The sequence below is a fragment of the Mustelus asterias genome, chromosome 22 (assembly GCF_964213995.1).
Source record: "Mustelus asterias chromosome 22, sMusAst1.hap1.1, whole genome shotgun sequence".
Lineage (NCBI taxonomy): Eukaryota > Metazoa > Chordata > Chondrichthyes > Carcharhiniformes > Triakidae > Mustelus > Mustelus asterias.
Window position 1 is genome coordinate 60,600,914 of NC_135822.1, and position 20,888 is coordinate 60,621,801.

Below are 20,888 nucleotides of genomic sequence, written 5' to 3' on the forward strand. Positions count from 1 at the left end.
GGCCAGGGCCTTTCATGTATCGGGGCAGACTCGATGGGCTGAAAGGCCTCTTCTGCACTGTAGGTTTCTGTGATTATGTGAAAGTTTAAAAAGTGTTATTTATTGTCGCAAGCAGGCTTACATTAACGCTGCAGTGAAGTTGCTGTGAAAATCCCCTAGTTGCCACACTCCGGTGCCTGTTCGGGTACACTGAATTTAGCACGGCCAATGCACCTAATTAGCATGTCTTTCAGACTGTGGGAGGAAACTGGAGCACCCGGAGGAAACCCACGCAGGCACGGGGAGAACGTGTAGACTCCGCACAGACAGTGACCCAAGACCGGGAATCGAACCCGGGTCCCTGACGCTGTGAGTCAACAGTGCTAACCACTGTGCCACCGTGCTGCCCGACTGACCCGCAGGATGTTAACTAAGCATCAGGAACAAGGCTGGTCTAACTAGGTCAGTCAACTTCAACGAACAAGCCTTTTCCGTCAGATTTGTCAGAAGACTCACTGTTTGGCTCCGAAAGATGTTTTCAGCTGAAGGCTCTTTATCGATTTTGACTTGTGTGACCAGCTTGGGAGCACGGTTGCACAGGTGCAGCTTTTGACAAATTGGTCGATCGATCGCTGAGATTAAGTGAGCCAGGATTTTCTTCTGTTTTTCTGTCTCTAGAGTTGACGTAGCACTGATACAGCCTCAACCAACCTCTGTGTCCAGGGTGCAATTTCTGGATTGCAATCTGGATCTATACCCCTGTCTTCCTCATGCCCCCCTTTGTGGCTGGTCATTTAGTTTCCCCCTCACTGTAATAGTATCATTATTCTACACATTCCTCCATGGCTGTGAAAAAGAATGTCCCCAACTACACCCAGATCATACACACTTGCTCATTTGGTGGGACAACCTCTGAGTGCAACTAATTCAATGATGCACTAGTGGCAGCAATAATTGTCCATGTTTACAGTGATTTAACACAATAAAATAACACTTTGCTGTGTTATTCATTTGATTTGATTTATTATTGTCACATGTATTAGGATACAGTGAAAAGTATTGTTTCTTGCGCCCTATACAAAACATACCGGTCATAGAGAAGGAAAGGAGAGAGTACAGAATGTAGTGCTCCAGTCATAGCTAGGGTGTAGAGAAAGATCAACTCAATGCGAGGTAGGCCCATTCAAAAGTCTGATGTCAGCAGGGAAGAAGTTGTTGGTTGGTACGTGACCTCAGACTTTTGTATCTTTTTCCTGACGGAAGAAGACGGAAGAGAGAATGTCCAGGGTGTGTGGGGTCCTTGATTATGCTGGCTGCTTTACTGAGGTAGCGGTAGACAGAGTCAATGGATGGGAGGTTGGTTTACGTGATAGATTGGGCTACATTCACGACCTTTTGTAGCTTCTTGCAGTCTTGGGCAGAGTAGGAGCCATACCAAGCTGCGATACAACCAGAAAATATGCTTTCTATGGTGCATCTGGTAAAGTTGATGAGAGTGGTAGCGGACATGCCAAATTTCCTTCATCTACTGAGAAAGTAGAGGCATTGGCGGACTTTTGTAACTATAGCGTCAGTGTGGAGGGCCCAGATCAGGTTGTTGATGATCTGGACACCTAAAAACCTGAAACTCTTGACCATTTCTATTTCGTCCCCATTGATGCAGACAGGGGATGAAGTAGAAATGAAGAAAGAATGACGCTGCTTAAAAGATATTAGGATAGGTGACCCAAAGCTTGGTCAAAGAGGGAGATTTGAAGGAGTTAAGAGAGTCAAGGAGGGAGTTCCAGAACTTCAGGTTCAATTGAGGCTGAAGGCATGGCTGCCAAGGAGTGATCAAAGCCAGGGATGTACAACACTGATATAGCTTTCATAATTACACAATTTCTTTCAATTACTCCATAGATTGTTGGACGTGTTTGATCTACGAGGTGGAATAACTAAATGCTGCTTCATCCAGAGACAGCATCCTTCATAAGCACAAATTCAGAATATTAGAACATTACAACAGAAACTAACCCAGTGCTGGCCTCTTCTCCAACCAGTGCCAAGAATGAATGCATTAATATTATTCCCCCCACACCCCGCTGTCTTTAAATATTGGGCCCCTTAGTCAGGAGAGTGCAAAGAAGATTTATGAGGATGTTGCCAGGACTAGTGGGAGTTACAGGGAGCGGTTGGCCAGGCTAGGATTTTATTCCTTGGCATGTAGGAGAATGAGGGGCGACATTATTGAGGTGTAGGAAATCAGGAGGGGCAGAGTTAGGATGAACGGACATAAGCCGGAACTTTACAACCATGGAATCGGAGTGGGTGGAAGGTCCGACTGTGGAATTCTCCATTGACCACAGGCGGGACTAGAACGTAAAATCCCGCCCATACTCTTTTTCCCAGGGTAGGAGAATTGAAAACTGGGGGGGGGCACAGGTTTAAATCAAGAGGGGAAAGATTTAAAAGGGACCTGAGGGGCAACGTCTTCACGCAGAGGGTGGTGCTTTTATGGAATGAGCTGCCAGAGAAAGTGGTTGAGGCAGGTACAATAGCAACATTTAAAAAGCATTTGGAGACGTACATGGATGGGAAAGGATTAGAGAAATATGGGTCAAATGCAGGTTTGGCTGAAAGGGCATCATGGTCAGTGGGAATATCCACACCTGAACCACACTCTGAACAATATTGGTTTTGGAGAATGAAAGGCGTGTAATGAATGATGCCTGTAGATCGTACGTCAAGGAGCTGCTTCCTTCAGAAGGAGCAGAGAAGATTGAATGGGGGGGGGGTGGGGGTGTGCTGCATGGGGAAGGAAACCAAAAGAGAAAATGCTGGAAAATCTCAGCAGGTCTGGCAGCATCTGTAAGGAGAGAAAAGAGCTGACGTTTCGAGTCAGGCCGACCCTTTGTCAAAGCTGTGGAAGCGAAGTATATTATAGAAGCAAAATCGAACCTACATACCTTATTCTGGCAAAGAAGGCTGACGATTATGAAAACCAACTGCAACAACACCACAGTGACAAGCGTCCACTTAAACTGCAGGAAAATCAAGAAGATAATGCAATTACGAACTGAAACGCTGGCAATAACTAGGGTTAATAAAAACTTTCTGATCCAAGGGTTAATTAAGAGGTTAGGTTCTACTGATTGGGAACACTGTTGATGGCAGATTTCCTATTCACTGATTGACGATTCTCCCCCATCAACCTACCTCCAGAATTCATTTCTAAATAGATTCTCGTGTTTTTCCTGGCAAGTTGTTATGTCCACTACCACCAATAGTGCATTTGTATAGCACCTTTAAAATAATAAAACAATGCAAAATGCTTCAAAGGAGCATGACTAACTTAGTGGTAAAAGAAAGGGCGGCATGGACAAGTTGGGCCGAAGGGCCTGTTTCCATGCTCAAAACCTCTATGACTCCTTGACTCTAATCAGACAAAAATTTGCACAAGTGAAATGAGGAGTCATGAGGATAGGTGACTCAATGCTTGGCTAAACATGTAAACCTTAACAAGCATCTCAATAAAGGAGAGGCAGAGAGATTTAAGGAGAGAATTTCAGAGTCTAGGCAATGGAAGGCATGGCCGCTAATGATAGGGAGTGTTAGATAAACAAAGGCTGGTGTTGGATCCCATCCAGATCAGGTAAGTTTAGAGATTTAAAGCTTCTTGCTCTTAACCACAACCCACTGCGGCATTGACCCGGGTTTCCTTCGGGTGCTCCGGTTTCTTCCCACAGTCCGAAAGACGTGCTGGTTAGGTACATTGGCAATGCTAAATTCTCCCTCAGTGTACCCGAACAGGGGTGGCGACTGGGGGATTTTCACAGTAACTTCATTCATAAGCCTACCTGTGACAGTAATAAATAAACTTTAATACTTGGGACCCATACCATTCTTCACAACACTGTCCGTTCCCTGTAATACTGCGGGTATTCTCAGCTTGGTACTGGTTGTATTCAAAAACTTCCTCCTGGTGCTATAGTTCGATCATTATTTGAAGACGCACATATTCAAATCTGGCCATCAACTTCTTGTCACTTCAATACAAACATGGGACAAACTGCAGTCTTAGTAATTGGGAACAACATGAACTGTATATTTCTCATCCCTTTGCTCTACCTTGCGTTTATGAAATTAGATTCGAGAGCTGTACGAGGGGAATGAATCATCCATCATCCCACCACAGCAGAAAATCACGTGTAGATTATCCTCAGCCTTTTGATAGTGTTGTGATGAATTCAACTGAAAATGTATTTCCTGACTCCTGAAGCCCCATTTCATTTATTATGCAAATACTATAATTAGCTTGTTTTCCCCTGAGGATAATCTAATATTCATCAGTCTCTGAGTCATTACAGTTAGAAGTTTACACTCAATGTATACACGAAGACTGTCGCAATCAAAAAGGCTTACACGTCGTGAACAGTTCACTACTGAAGATGAAATCTTCGGGGAATGTCTTTCTTTAAACACGTCAGAACAAAAGCAAGCACATTATTAAAAACAGAAGCGACATTTACTTATTCACTCTTGGATGAAGAATTTTTCGATCTGGTTTCAAGTGACATTAATTACAGCACGACTTATACAGACACAAAACCCATGCTATTCCCATGACATCAACACATTGCAAATCTTAAATATTGTAAAGATATCAAAACTCAGCTAATAGCAAGAATTAAAATCTGAACAGTCTTTAATTACAGCACTACTCATTGTAATGCAGTCTATTTCAAGTAACTTAAAGGCTAATTCCATCAGAGGCCTGTTAAGCCCTTATGCCTTGGCTTCCCCTTGCCACAGGCAACATCTCTATTCTCTCATCTAGCTCCTTCTCTGCAACTTAACAATTCCCTTTCTTCATTCAGCCTTTGAAAAAACTCTGATGACAGCTCCACAAGTGGTGTCCACAAGTAATAACTAATCGCTTTTTCTTTGTGATGACCGGAGGATACAGCCAAGCTAAGCCTCTCCTCCCCTCATCTCCACACACTTTACAGCGTGAATCACAGGGCAGTGATGAGAATCCTGGCCAATTCTCCCCCTTTCTTACTCAGAATCACTCAGGCCATTCAAGATAACCTATCCTGCCTCTATGTCAGAAATCAGTCCAGTCGTAAGTCGAGAGCTTCAAATTTTTAGATATCCAGATCACCAACAACCTGTCCTGGTCCTCCCATGCTGACACTATAGTTAAGAAAGCCCACCAACACCTCTACTTTCTCAGGAGACTAAGGAAATTTGGCATGTCCACTACCATTCTCACCAATTTTGACAGATGCACCATAGAAAGCATTCTTTCTGGTTGTATCACAGCTTGGTATGGCTGCTGCTCTGCCCAAGACCGCAAAGAACTACAAAGGGTCGTAAATGAAGTCCAGTCCGCCACGCAAAACAACCTCCCACCAATTGACACTGTCTATACTTTCCGCTGCCTCGGAAAAGCAGCCAGCATTATCAAGGACCCCATGCACCCCGGGACATTCTCTCTTCCACCTTCTTCCGTCGGGAAAAAGATATAAAAGTCTGAGGTCACGTAGCAACCGACTCAAGAACAGCTTCTGCCCTGCTGCTGTCAGACTTTTGAATGGATCTACCTCGCATTAATTGATCTTTTTCTGCACCCTAGATTTGACTGTAAAACTACATTCTGCACTCTCTCCTTTCCTTCTCTATGAACGGTATGCTTTGTCTGTATTGTGTGCAAGAAACAATATTTTTCATTGTGTACTAATATGTGTGACAATAATAAATCAAATCAAAATCAAATTAAAAGGCTCAGTTGACAGAACCGACCATTGTTTGCAATTATATAAAGTGGTTTGGCTTCTCTCAATCATTCGCTCACTGAATGGCCACACAGTGATTCTAGCTTCAGAAATATCTGGGCAGAACTGCTCAGTGAGAAATGCAGTTCCGCTCAGTGGTCTTTCGTCACTCTGAAAACACTCTCCGCAGATGTTTCAAGACCTGCTGCTTATTTCCAGCACCCTCTGGTCATACATGTATTACACCCATCTTCAAGCTCAATGGGAGCAGGGTTGGAAAGTGGACACTTGCTGCCTACGTCACAATGTGTGGCAGTCAAGAGAAACATGCAGAGTTTTTGACCAGCACTAGCTGTGCAGCCAAAGCTCAGTGCTGGCAGTCCCCTCCTGTTGAGGATTAACCAGACAATGCACGGTGCGTACTCAAATCTTTTATAACCCGCTAGCAAGGAGAACAGACACAGTGAATTTCACTATGGTTTTCTAACAGAGTTCCGCAAACAGTGTCAGTTACAGCAATTTTTTAGCCAAGGAGAGAGAACATGCCAGTTAAAACACCAATAACCTTACAGTTTGTGGTGTGCTTTCAACCAATAGAATTCATAATCCTTCATTTACATACATAGTCCACCAACCATAGCATAGCTTTTTGCCCTTTCTTATCCAATAGAAAACTGTCTCCTTCATTAGCATAATATGTCAAAATATCTTGTATTTGGCATGGTAACTTGTCTTTGTTTTCATCCTATGGCCAAGCCCTGGAATACAGTGTTTATAAAACTGACACAAGGTTAGATTAGTCTCTTATCCAGAGTACACAAGCGTTGGTCTCACTGAAGGCCTTGTTTGCGAATAAGCATTTTCCATTACTTGACAGAGCTGTTTGTCATAAACAAATTTCCACAATTGTTTTAACTTAATTTCCACACTCTTCTGGGGCACAATGTCACCAGTTTGAGATCCACTACATAGATCCAGGATTACACTTCAGTGCAGTGCTGAAGGTGCACTGCACTGTTGGAGGGACAGTGAAGAGGGAACACTGCACTGTTGAAGGGACAGTGATGAGGAAGCACTGCCCTGTTTAGAGGGTCAGTAGTCTGCTATACAGTAATACATTCTGGTAATTAATTCAGTTTCTGGCAGAAATACTCCTTGAATGGTTATATTTAATTTATGTATGATGTGGTTTGCAAATAAAGACCCAGGATAACAAGGGGTCTGAACAATTAACCAGCAGGTCAGTTCAAAGTAATCTTCAAGTATTGTAATGAGGCAGATTGCTGACCTCAGCGTGTGCGCACACACACACACACACACGCACACGATAGACTCCCAGCAAGTCACCAGCATCAAGTCACATGATCACCTGCAACAAACAAGGATGTAGTCCCTTATAAAAATGAACAAATTACTGATGGGCCTCAATTGAAAATATCACTCACTGCAATTACCCTGAGAGAGTTAGGTTCTCTTTTTAAATGGCCGCAATTAGCCGTCAACATTCAATTCTACAGATTTCTCAACAGCTAGCAGCTGTCAGGAAATAGTGGGAGTCATGGAATATACATGTTAGTCTTCAATGGGTCAGGATCTGACAACATGGTTCTTACATACGGTGGGTTAGCTTTGAGCTGTTGGGCAAATCTGGTTTCCAAGTTGCGCACAGCAAGATCCCATCCAAAACAACAATGGAATAAAAAAAACAAGCGGAAGAAAGTCAAGGAAGAAGGTTCCATGTGTACAGATGCACCATAGAAAGCATTCTTTCTGTTTGTACCACAGCTTGGTATGGCTCCTGCTCTGCCCAAGACCGCAAGAAACTACATAGGGTTGTAAATGTAGCCCAGTCCATCACGCAAACCAGCCTCCCATCCATTGACTCTGTCAACATTTCCTGCTGCCTCGTAAAAGCAGCCAGCATAATCAAGGACCCCACACACCCCGGACATTCTCTCTTCCACCTTCTTCCGTCAGGGAAAAGATATAAAAGTCTGAGGTCACATACAAACCGACTCAAGGACAGCTTCCTCCCTGCTGCCATCAAACTTTTGAATGGACCTACCTCGCATTAAGTTGATCTTTCTCTACAACCCAGCTATGACTGTACCACTACATTCTGCACCCTCTCCTTTCCTTCTCTATGAACGGTATGCTTTGTCTGTATAGTGCGTAAGAAACAATACTTTTCACTGTATACTAATACATGTAACGATAATAAATCAAATCAAATAAAATAAAATGAGATGACAACTCTGGCAACACCCGTGCCCGAGCCGTGCACTTGCAGTGTGGGTTGCCTGCTTTATGGATCGGAGTTTGGTGGAAGATGTCTGTATTAATTTCTCGGATGGTAATTATTCACCCTGCATGTTTTGCTGACTCTGTTCTGGTCCTTCCATTTTTCATGCATCAGAACAGTGCGCACGACAGATATCCCTGCTGTAGGCAGTTAGAAAATGTATTAGATCAAAGACGACAGTTGGTCAGTTCGAAAGGAAGCTGCTCATCACTTCACCACTCAGTAACATTCCTCACGCAGGAGATTTTTACTTCAGCCCCGCAGAAGTTGCAAGATTCAGTGGCCGACAGTGAGTTTCAGTCGAAATTAACAAGTGTCAGGGATAGGCCAGTCTGAACACCACTCTGCACGCGAATAGTGGTCTCCCAGTAGATAAAGCAGATTGTCTGAGCATTCATTCACTTACTTTTGATTTGATTTGATTTATTATTGTCACATGCATCAGTATACAGTGAAAAATATTGTTTCTTGCATCCTTTATAGACAAAGCATACCGTTCATAGAGAAGGAAAGGAGATTGACTGTAACACTACATTCTGCACACAGCTAGGATGTAGAGAAAGATCAACTTAATGCGAGGTAGGTCCATTCAAATGTTGATGGCAGCAGGGAAGAAGCTGTTCTTGAGTCGGTTGGTTGGTGACCTCAGACTTCTGTATCTTTTTCCAGACAGAAGAAGGTAGAAGAGAGAATGTCCGGGGTGCGTGGGGTCCTTGATTATGCTGGTTGCTTTTCCAAGGCAGTGGGAAGTGTAGACAGAGTCAATGTATGGGAGGCTGGTTTGCGTGATGGACTGGGCTTCATTCATGACTCTTTGTAGTTTCTTCTGGTCTTGGACAGAGAAAGGATGCTTTCTATGGGTGCATCTGTAAAAGAGTTCTAGCTGACACGCCAAATCTCCTTAGTCTTCTGAGAAAGTAGAGGCGCTGATGAGCTTTCTTAACTATAGTGTCAGCATGGGGGGACCAGGACAGGTTGTTGGTGATCTGGACACCTAAAAACTTGAAGCTCTCGACCCTTTCTACTTCGTCCCCGTTGATATAGACAGGGGCATGTTCTCCGCTACGCTTCCTGAAGTCGATGACAATCGCCTTCGTTTTGTCGACATTGAGGGAGAGATTATTGTCGTCGCATCAGTTCACCAGATTCTCTCTCTCATTCCTGTACTCTGAATCGTCATTGTTTGAGATCCGACCCACTACGGTGGTGTCATCAGTAAACTTGACAGTCGAGTTGGAGGGGAATTTGGCTGCAGACGCATGGGTGTATAAGGAGTATAGTAGTAATTCTAGGAACTTGCTGTGGCCAAATAAGCTCGTGTTTGCCGAAAGAGAATAGAGAACACACTTCCAAATTCAATCTATTGGCTTTGGAGTGCTTAGAAATGGCATGAGAAATACAGGCTACTTGATTTAGAAGAAGTTCTATCTTTGTGTGTGATCCAGTTTCAGCTGTTTATGTTAGAGATCAAAGCAGAACCTTTCTCCCCAGTGTTTCAATGCAGCCAATTGGCAGGTAGCTAACCTGTCTCCGAGCCCATTTGTTTGCCATATGTGGGCATCACTGGCATGGCAGCATTTACTGCCCATTCATAGAAAAATAGAATCATAGAATCCCTACAGCGCAGAAAGAGGCCATTTGGCAAGTCTGCACCGACCACAATTCCTCCCAGGTCCTATCCCCGTAACCTCATGTATTTACCCTGCTAGTCTCCCAAACACTAACAGGCAATTTATCATGGCCAATCAACCTAACCCGCACATCTTTGGACTGTGGGAAGAAACCGGAGCACCCGGAGGAAACCCACGCAGACATGGGGAGAATGTGCAAACTCCACATAGACAGTGACCCAAGCCGGGAATCGAACTCGGGTCTCTGCCGCGGTGAGGCAGCAGTGCTAACCACTGTGCCACCACGCCGCCTATGCCACTGTGCCACCTTGTTGCCCTGAGTTAGTGATTACAGTGAGTCTTGTCTTTGAATGACTGGCAGTGCTGCCACAAACTGAGGGAGGTAAGGAGCGGGATTTTATGGCCTCACTCATCCCGAAACCTTCAAATCCCACCTATGGTCAACGGACCTTTCCATGGTCTGCCCCTCGCCCACCTCCAACTCCTGTGGCGGGCAGGATGGTAAAATCCCAGCCAAGGAATTCACATTTTGTCCCAGCCACTGATTATGTTGGCTTCTGCAAATTGTACAAAAAGAACAAGTCTAATTTATAAAGCACCTCTTGACACAGTGGAAAAGCAACCAGCATAATCAAGGACCCCACGCACCCTGGACATTCTCTCTTCTACCTTCTTCTGTCTGGAAAAAGATACAGAAGTCTGAGGTCACCAACCAACCGACTCAAGAACAGCTTCTTCCCTTCCAAGGCACATCACAGGAGCATTACCAAGCTAAAAGAAGCATTGAACCACAAGAGCTGGTTGTGAGACTGTTGACTTTCAGATCTTGGTTGAAGAGGTGGGTTTTAAAGTAGGAGAAGGATGGAGAGGTGGAGCGGTATGGAAGGGGATTTCAGCCTACACATCTCAAAGCATAGAATCATAGAATCCCAACAGTGCAGAAGGTGGCCATTCAGCCCATCAAGTCTGTACCAACTCTCAGACAGAGCATCCTACCCAGGCAGAAACCCTGCGCCATTCCCTTAACCCCATACATTTATCCCGCTAATTCCTCTAACTTACACATCTTTGGACACTAAGGGGCAACTTAGCATGGCCAATCCACCTAACCTACACATCTTTGGACACTAAGGGGCAATTTAGCATGGCCTATCCACCTAACCTGCACATCTTTGGACATGAAGGGGAAATTTAGCATGGCTAATCTACCTAACCTACACATCTTTAGTGTGTGGGAAGAAACCAGAGCACCCGGAGGGAACCCATGCAGACATGGGGAGAACGTGCAAACTCCACGCAGACAGTGACCCAAGCCGGGAATCGAACCTGGGTCCCTGGCGCTGTGAGGCAGCAGTGATAACCACTGTGCCACCGTGCCGTCCTGAATGGAATGGAATGGTTGCCAAGAGAATGGAATTTATCATGGAAGTCATGACGAGTCTCTCAGTTTTCTTCCTCTCTGAAGTAAGTCCTTATCTGTGGCCTTGGCAACCAAGAAAGATTGGAAAATCAGCAATCTGAGTTCAATGCACATCCCTCTGCAGTCCAGGGGCCCGATTTTACCAAAACTTCGCGCCAAATCATGGTAAAGTCGGGCGTCGAGCCTAAAACACGATCCGCACCAGAGGTTTTGCAAATCGCGCCTTTACCGACAGCCGATTTTGGCGCGGTTCCGATGCGCGCCCGAATCGACTGGCGCGACGATTTAAATGCATTTAAATCGACTTCATGAAGCTCCCGCCCAACTCTACTGCCGATTTCCACTCTACCACCGTGCGGCCCAATTCGCATCCGCGCATTTAGCGACCTGCTGTATAAAAGTCTGATTTGAACTTTTATTCAGCAGGGGAATCGCCGAGGCCCACACTTCGCGGACCCCCCCCGCTAACCACCCCGGCAGACCCCCCCCCCCGGGATCGGACCCCACTGGGAGGCAGGCGCCCCCGGCAGAGCACACCCCTCGCCTACCTTGATCGCGGTCTCCCTCCACCATCCTTCCCGCTCACCTTCAGTCCTTCGACAGCCTGCAGCACGTTGCTCGAAACTGACTTCGAGCCACGGCTGAAGGGACCGGGCTTCACACAGGTCCGCTGGCGTCTGCTGGGGGAGGGGGGGGGGTGGGCGGGCGGGCCCAGTTGGAACTCTGGGGGGGGGGGGGGGGAATGAGGAGCGGGTGGGGGGGGTTGAGGAGAGGTGCAGGCCCACATCGCCCTCTTGGGGGGGTTGGAGGAGGGGAGGGGGTGTGACTTATCATCCCCTGGGGGGGGGAGAGGGGGTGTGACTTATCATCCCCTGGGGGGGCGGGGGGGAGAGGGGGTGTGATGTATCATCCCATGGGGGGGGAGAGGGGGTGTGACTCTCATCCTGTGGTCGGGGGGTTCCGCTGTGTCTGCGGCCAGAGGATGAGAGTCACACCCCCTCTCCACCCCCCTCCCATGGGATGATACATCACACCCCCTCCCCCACCCACCCCCCAACCAGAGGATGAATGGCAGAGAGGCTCTCTCCGCTCTCTGCTTGCGCAGTTCGGAGCTCCTATCGTTCTGGCGGTGCTAAGCCCCGCCCACTGGACCGGCGCCGGAAAAAAGCGTAAGGGCGCGCTGGAGCGCGGCCCTCCGGGCTCGGATCTATTTGGTGCCCGCACCCGGCACTTAGTCTCGAAATGGTAAAATTGGGCCCTCTGACTCAGCTCCAAACTAGTTCTGCACACCCAACCTTCAATTGTGTCAAAGGTTTGTGACATACACAATGCACAAAAACTGCAGCAGCAGTTTGCGCTACTCTGGAAATGATCAAAACATGAACTGCTTGTGGGGCCTCCTGAGCTTTGCCCTTCCTGTATTTATAGAAGAATAATGGCACTGTAAACAGTCCATGACTGCATGATCTCATTGGGAATGAGATTTTAAATACATAAACAGCGCCTACACATTCCTGCAGTACATGACCAATCACGTCACACACAAGGGACGTGGGATAACTGGGTGCAGGTGACTGTTCACCTCAATCCGACAGCCCAGAACCTCAAACAAGCATTGCAATTGCAGCCAGTCCAGCTTCTTTCCTGCACCAGCTCTGTAAATGTTACTCACACATTTCTCTCTTCGCTCCTTTGATTCCTCACTGCTGAGGCTGTTCCAATCTCCGATTACAACAAGCATATTTTTGAAGTCCTATTCAGGGGGGAACAGCTTGTCCGGCTGTGTGGGATTGGCTTCAGAAGGTTGTAACTCACTGGGGTAGATTGTGGCCTTGGGGGTTATTGTGTGTGCCGACAGGACACTGACACTTGGGCGAGCTGCTCTATCTCAGCAGATGAGTCTGGATTATTAAAATCCGACAGTTGTGATACAGTCAGAATAGAATAAGCTGCTAATTCATAGATAGTACGTTGTGACACAAAAAAATTCAAAAGGAATGGTAGCCTTCACTGAAGAGGATCTGGTATACAAAGACGTGGAAGCTATGCTTCAGTTATATAAAGATTTGGGTATAAAGACTTTTAAGGCCATTCAGCCCAAATAGTCTACCACCACATCTCCCTCAATCATTCTATTCCTTCCTTCCAGATATTGCTTCATTTTAATACAGCCATGCCAATCACCAAAATGATTGAATGTGGCAGTGAGGTCCCATTCCTGCATTTATATCTGGACTGATTTGATTCCTGTACGTAAACTTGGCTTGCCCAATCCTGTATTTACACATGGATTGGTCTGATTCCTGCATTTACACATGGGCTTTTCCCATTCCTACATTTACACCTGGGCTGATTCCATTCCTACATTTACACCTGGGCTTTTCCCATTCCTACATTTACACCTGGGCTGATTCCATTCCTACATTTACACCTGGGCTTTTCCCATTCCTACATTTACACCTGGGCTGCTCCCAATCCTACATTTACACCTGGGCTGCTCCCAATCCTACATTTACACCTGGGCTGCTCCCATTCCTACATTTACACCTGGGCTTTTCCCATTCCTACATTTACACCTGGGCTGCTCCCATTCCTACATTTACACCTGGGCTGGTCCCATTCCTACATTTACACCTGGGCTGATCCCATTCCTACATTTACACCTGGGCTGCTCCCATTCCTACATTTACACCTGGGCTGCTCCCATTCCTACATTTACACCTGGGCTTTTCCCATTCCTACATTTACACCTGGGCTTTTCCCATTCCTACATTTACACCTGGGCTTTTCCCATTCCTACATTTACACCTGGGCTGCTCCCATTCCTACATTTACACCTGGGCTTTTCCCATTCCTACATTTACACCTGGGCTGCTCCCATTCCTACATTTACACCTGGGCTTTTCCCATTCCTACATTTACACCTGGGCTTTTCCCATTCCTACATTTACACCTGGGCTTTTCCCATTCCTACATTTACACCTGGGCTGCTCCCATTCCTACATTTACACCTGGGCTGATCCCATTCCTACATTTACACCTGGGCTGGTCCCATTCCTACATTTACGCCTGGGTTGGTCCCTTTCCTGTATTTATCCCCGGGCTGGTCCGATTCCTGTATCTACTGCTACCCAATCCCACCCATTTATCTACTTCTCTCCATCACTTCAAGATTTGGCACAGCTGGCCATTTGGCCCACTGTGTCTGTGCTAGCTCTTTGCTGGAGCCACCCTCTTCAGTCCATCCTCCTGTCCTTTCTTTGTTGCCCTGTATTTTTTTTCCCCCTCTTCAAATACTCATCCAATTCTTTGTTTGGAAATTACTACTCGATTTGCTGTCACCACCCTTCCAGGCATTGCATTTTTAACTTGCTGCCCTCCAAGGTTTCTGTGTTCCTCTAATTTTATCCTCTGGCCTTTCATCACTCCACCATTGGCTGTGGTGCCTTTTAGCAGGTTAGGCCTTAAGCTTGGGAATACACCGATAGCCGAAACCTCTCTGTCTCTCCCTCTCCTCCTCATTCCTCCTTTAAGAAAATCCTTAAAACTTACCTCTTTGACCGAGCTTTTTAACCACCTGTCCTAACATCTCCTAGTGTGGCTTGGTGTTAAATTCACACGATGTTCAACTACATTAAAAGTGCTATAAAAATGCAATGTTGTTGTTTGCTAATGTCACAAATTCCTCATCAAAGAGGCATGTGTATGGCTGGAGCAAGGGAATGGAGTCACAGTATGTTTTTTGCTGCAGCTTTCACTAATGGATTCCGTAGAGATGGTCCCCTTTAAGATGATTGTTGGGTTTTGACCCGTTGAGGTGCTGCACACTACCTCACACACACAAGGCTACTCGAGCAAACTTGTGTTCAGGCTGAGAAGTAAATATGAAGTTAAACAAGCTGAGAAGCCCAGTATTTTCCGACAACTCAGCACTCTGTTTATTTAGCCTGTTATTCACTGTATTAAACACAGACATCGCTGTCAGACATCAAAACCAATTTCCCAGAACCTCTTTCTCCATTTTTCAACCAACTGACTAAAGCAGCAGCCAGTTAAATTTAAGTACAAACCCAAGAGATTTATTAGCCCATTTTTCACGAGGAACAAAAACAACACCTGACTTCCTCATTCTGCCGTAGGGAGTGCAGTTTGACATTTGACTGGTCATCAACTTTCCCCTGAGTCAACAGCAGTTAACAACTGTACACAGGGCTCCTCCAATAGCTCAACCCGTTTCTCCACAAGTAGCTGACTCACACAGACCAGGAGTGGCTGATATCATCCGAATGATGCTGTTTTTAGCTTTATACAGGAGAGGGATAAACAGATACAAATCTCAGATGAAGGTGCGTGCGTCAATAACCTGGGCGGCACGGTGGTTAGCACTGCTGCCTCACAGCACCAGGGACCTGGGTTCAATTCCAGCCTTGAGTCACTGTCTGTGCGGAGTCTGCACATTCTCCACATGTCTGCGTGGGTTTCCTCTCACAGCCCGAAAGATATGCTGGTTAGGTGCTAAATTCTCCCCCTGTGCACCCGAACAGGCGCCAGAGTGTGGCGACTAGGGGATTTTCACAGTAACTTCATTGCAGTGTTAATGTAAGCCTAGTGACACGAATAAAACTTAAGAGGAAACATTCTCTCCACATCCACTGTCAGGAACTCTAGGGATCTTATATGTTTCAATCAAGTCGCCTCTTACTCTTCTAAGCTCCTGCAAATATAAGCCTAGCTGGTCCAACCTTTCCTCATGAGATAACGTGCCCTTTCCAGGTATTATTAATCCAGTAAACCTTCACTGAACACCTTCCAATGTGTTTACATCCTTCCTGCAATAAGTTCACCAATACTGCAAATAGTACTCCAGATGTGGTCTCACTGCAAAGGGTCCTATCTAAGAGCAAGTTCCATTTCTCTGACTTCAGTCTGAAAGTCACCTAAAGTAAGCAAGCCATCACAATGATTTCAACATTCAGGTTAAATATTGCTGAAGATTAATCTAAGAGCGTATTTGCTTTGCTGCAGAGGTGCTAAAGTAAATGTGCTGTTTGGATATAGAACTCTCATTATCAGCCTCTTTGGTACTGAGAATAGCCGTAGTATCAGAATCGAATCCCTCATTTTAAAATTTAAAGTTTATTTATCAGTGTCACAAGTAGGCTTATATTAACACTGCAATGAAGTTACTGTGAAAATCTCCGAATCGCCACTCTCCGGCGCCTGTTCGGGTACACTGAGGGAGAATTTGGCATGGCTAATGCACCTAACCAGCACGTCGTTTGGAATGTAGGAGGCAACCGGAGCACCCGGAGGAAACCCATGCAGACACGGGGAGAACGTGCAGGCTCTGCACAGACAGTGACCCTAGCCAGGAATCGAACCCGGGTTCCTGGCGCTGCGAGGCAGCAGTGCTAACCACTGTGCCACAGGCTCGACCTGTTCAAAAGGCTAAGGCATAAATTTGTCAAATCCAGGGTATCAGATTAATATCAGTACTGGGGTTCTTTTAGAGACATTAACCCGAGTTTATTTGAGTTAAAAGTATGGATTTGTGTGAGTCAGTATGGACTTATTAAAGGAAAACCGAGTTTGGCCAGACCAATTGAGTTTTTTGATGATGTATTGAAGAGGGTTGTTAAGGGAAGCGAGTTGATGTAGTGTATGCAGACCTTCAAAAAGTATTTGATACCATATCGTGTTAGAAAAATAATCGAATCCCTACAGCGTAGAAGGAGGCTATTTGGCCCGTCAAATCTGCACCAACCACAATCCCACCCAGGCCCTATCCCCATAACCCCATGCATTTACCCTAGCTAGTCCCCTTGACACTAAGGGGAAAATTAGCATGGCCAATCCACCTAACCCGCACATCTTTGGACTGTGGGAGGAAACTGCAGCACTCGGAGGAAAGCCCCGCAGACACTGGGAGAACGTGCAAACTCCACACAGAGAATTACGCAAGGCAGGTATTGGACCCAGATCCTTGGCACAGTGAGGCAACAGTGCTAACTGTGCCACCCTGCCACCCATGCATGCATTCACTAAAATGAAGCCCATGAGATTAAAAAGACAGTCACAACACGGATACAAACTTACCCCAGTGTGACGGGACAAAGACCTTACCCTGTATATTTTTTTGTAAAATAAATATAGATATCCCCATGCATCAGGCAGTAAAGAACGTAAATGATATATTGGCCTTCCTAGCGAGAGGATTTGACTACAGGAGCAGGGATGGTTTGCTACAATTATACAAGGCCCTGGTGAAAGTACACCGAGAATATTGTGCGCAGCTTTGGTCTCCCTGTCTACTGAAGAATGTTCTGCAGATAGAGGGAGCGCAGCAAAGGTTTACCAGCCTGATTCTTGGAATGTTGGGACTGACTATGAGAAGAGATTTAGTCGGTTAGGATTATATTCACAGGAGTTTAAAAGAATGAGAGGGTGATCTGTTTCTAACGGGACTAGACAAGGTAGATGGAGGAAGGATGTTCTTGATGACCGGGAGTCCAGAACAGAGGTCACAGTCTGAGGCTATGGGGTAAACCATTAGGACTGAGATGAGGAGAAATTTCTTCACTCTGAGGGTGGTAAGCCTGTGGAATTCTCTACTGTATAAAGCAGTTGAGGCCAAAACATTGGATGTTTTCAGGAAGGAGTTAGATATGATCTTTTGGATCAAAGGATGGAGGGAAAAAGCAAGAACAGGTTATTGGGTTGGATGATCAGCCATTATCATAATGAATGAAGGAGCAGGCTTGAAAGGCTGAATGACCTATGCCTGCTCCTATGTTTCTATGTTTTTACCTCTTGTAAAATGGCTGAAGCTATATCGCTCTGTGAACTTTGAACAAAACAACTTATCTGGCGGTATTGCAGAAACCTGCACCTCATTATCTCTGAAGAGACACTAATGACCGCCCTGTCAGCTTCAAAGACCAAATTTAAAGAGAACTCTACAAAAGCCATCTGCATTTCATTACACAGGTTAGCCAACCAGAGTCTACTTGTCTGCTAGGACAAAGGGCCGTGCAGCCTTCCTTTCTAATCCTTAATGGTTGGGACATTTAACAATCTCGGGGACGCAGACAAGGAATACACATCCCCAGTCAAAGACAACTTGGAGAGGTGGGAGCCAGGTGACATGGATCCCGAACTCATGAAGCTAGTAATACTGCCTTGCAATCTCAGTTTGTCATTTCACCATCTGACCAGCAGCATCACAGCAAAGGGCCTTTGCTCAGATTGAATATCTGCCCCCATTTACACTGTTTCTGCTGGAACTTTCATCCCATTGCCTGTAAGACTGATTAATCTCTACATGCCTATCTCATTGTTTGAAGTTGACACCACCAGAAAAGTGAATTATACAGTATCAGTTTTCAACTTTCTGATCTTCATGAATGAATACATCATTGGACTCTAATCTTGAATTCTGGACCGATGCTAAATACTTTTCTCTGTGGTCTCTGCAGTGTAAATCTTTCATTTGTCTATCCTCTCTTCCTGCATAAATGCAAAGGAGGCATGGTGACACAGTGGTTAGCACTTCTGCCTCACAGTGCCAGGGACCCAGGTTCAATTCCCGGCTTGGGTCACTGTGCGGAGTCTGCACATTCTCCCCGTGTCTGCATGGGTTTCCTCCGGGTGCTCCGGTTTTCTTCCACAGTCCGAAAGGCATGCTGGTTAGATGGATTGGCCACGGTAAATTCTCCCTCAGTGTAACCCGAACAGGCGCCGGAGGGTGGTGATGTGGGGTAACATCATTGCGGTGTTAATGTAAGCCGACCTTGTGACTAATAAATAAACTTTAAAAACTTGTTACCTGCCTCCTGCAATTTGAGTGTGTGCAAACAAACTAACCCTTCGAGTTCATCCTACCTGAAGTCTGTTGTAGGGTTATTAATAGAAAACTGGATCACACCAAAACTAAGCAATTGGAAGATTGGCCACGGCTTATAAAGGGGGAAGCAAAGCAAAACATCTTTTTGTTTAAGGATTGGGGGTGGGTGGGGGACATTGCGAGAGGAAATCAGTGCTGTTTAAATGAGCTCCCCCTCCTTCCTGTCAGTAACATAAGGGACAGAAAGAGACAAGCAGTGACCAATTGGCTTTTGACCAGAGGGATGTATGCTGTCATTTGTCTTAGGGATAAATATTGGGACCTGTTCTTTTTACTATATATTAATGAGCTGGATTTAGCAATAGAAAGCATCATTTGAAACTCAAAAATGTAATAAAAAAAGTTTGAAGTTTATTTATTAGTGACAAGTAAAGCTTACATTAACGCTGCAATGAAGTTACTGTGAAATTCCCCTAGTTGCCACATTCCGGCGCCTGTTCGGATCAATGCACCTAACCTGCACGTCTTTCAGAATGTGGGAGGAAACTGGAGCACCCGGAGGAAACCCACGCAGACACAGGGAGAACGTGCAAACTCCACACAGACAGTGACCCAAAGCAGGAATCAAACTTGGGTTCCTGGTGCTGTGAAGCAGCAGTGCTAACCACTGTGCTACCGTGGCGCCCCAATAATTTATATAACAATAACTTATAACTTAATAACTCAATAATGAGGAGGATGTTAGTGGACTTCAAGAGGGCATAGACAGGCTGGTGAAAGAGGGAAGATGCATGGCACATGAAATTTAATGTAGCAAAGTGATTCACTTTACCAGGAAGAATGAGGATAGACAGTATGAACAAAATGGTCCAATTTAAAAAGCAGGTAGGAACAGAGAAATGTGTCGTGGACGCATGCAAGTCTTTGAAGAGGTAGGAACAAAACCTCAAAGTGAAACTCAAAAGCCAATGGGATCACTGACTTTATAAATAGAGGAATAGAATTCAAAAGCAAGTTATGCTAAATCACTGGAGTGAGATTTGAACCCACAACCTTCTGACTCGGAGAGTAGATAGCTGCTCAACTGCGAAATGCATTGTATTCAAACTGGAGCCAATCTGCCGGATTTTGCCACCATGCTTGTCCCAGAGGCTTACAGAACAGAATTCTCCTTTGGCCTCGGGCAGGATTTTACGAGCTTCGCCCGAGTGAGGTCGTCAAGTACTGGCCATTTAATGTGTCAATACATGCAGTAGCCATCAACTAGCACTGCTGCCTCACAGTGTCAGGGAGCCGGGTTCAATTCCAGCCACGGGTCAGTCTGTGTGGAGTCTGCACGTTCTCCCCGTGTCTGGGTGGGTTTCCTCCGGGTCCTCAGGTTTCCTCCCACAAGTCCAAAGATGTGCAGGTTAGGTTGATGGGCCATGCTAAATTGAACCTAGTGTCAGGGGGATTAGCAGGGTAAATATGTGGGGTTACGGGAATAGGGCCTGGGTGGGATTGTGGTGGGTACCAACTCGATGGGCCAAATGGCCTCTTTCTGAACTGGATAATGGGTAGGAGAGAGGGCTGATTTGTCTGGTTTTATAACAGAGAGTGGGCTGTATGCTTGTATGTGTTCCAGGGTTTTTTTTGTGTGCGCTAGCAGTGACTGTTCTGATGCAAGAGCTTCTGGGTGTACGGTTCGCACATCGAATTATAAGTTCAACTCTGGCTCATTATTGTAATTACACGGCGAATTTTAAACTGAGGGAGAGTCATAGGATCCTTACAGTGCAGAAGGAGGCCATTCAGCCCATCGAGCCTGCACCAACAACAATCCCACCCAGACCCTATCCCCATAACCCCAAGTATTTACCCTGCTAATCCCCCTGACACTAAGAGACAATTGAGCACGGCCAATCAACCTAACCCGCACATCTTAGGGAGGAAACTGGAGCACCCGGAGGAAACC

At 45.8% G+C, this 20,888-nt stretch overlaps 1 protein-coding gene across 1 annotated transcript in view; it reads right to left on the reverse strand.

Annotated features, from left to right (window-relative positions):
- LOC144510103 (tetraspanin-15) overlaps positions 1-20,888 on the reverse strand; it is a 225,789-nt gene that overhangs the window by 149,908 nt on the left and 54,993 nt on the right. Inside the window, exon 3 of the mRNA XM_078239377.1 lies at positions 2,928-3,002. Coding sequence (XP_078095503.1) covers positions 2,928-3,002 — 75 coding nt within the window. The remainder of the gene's footprint in view (positions 1-2,927; positions 3,003-20,888) is intronic.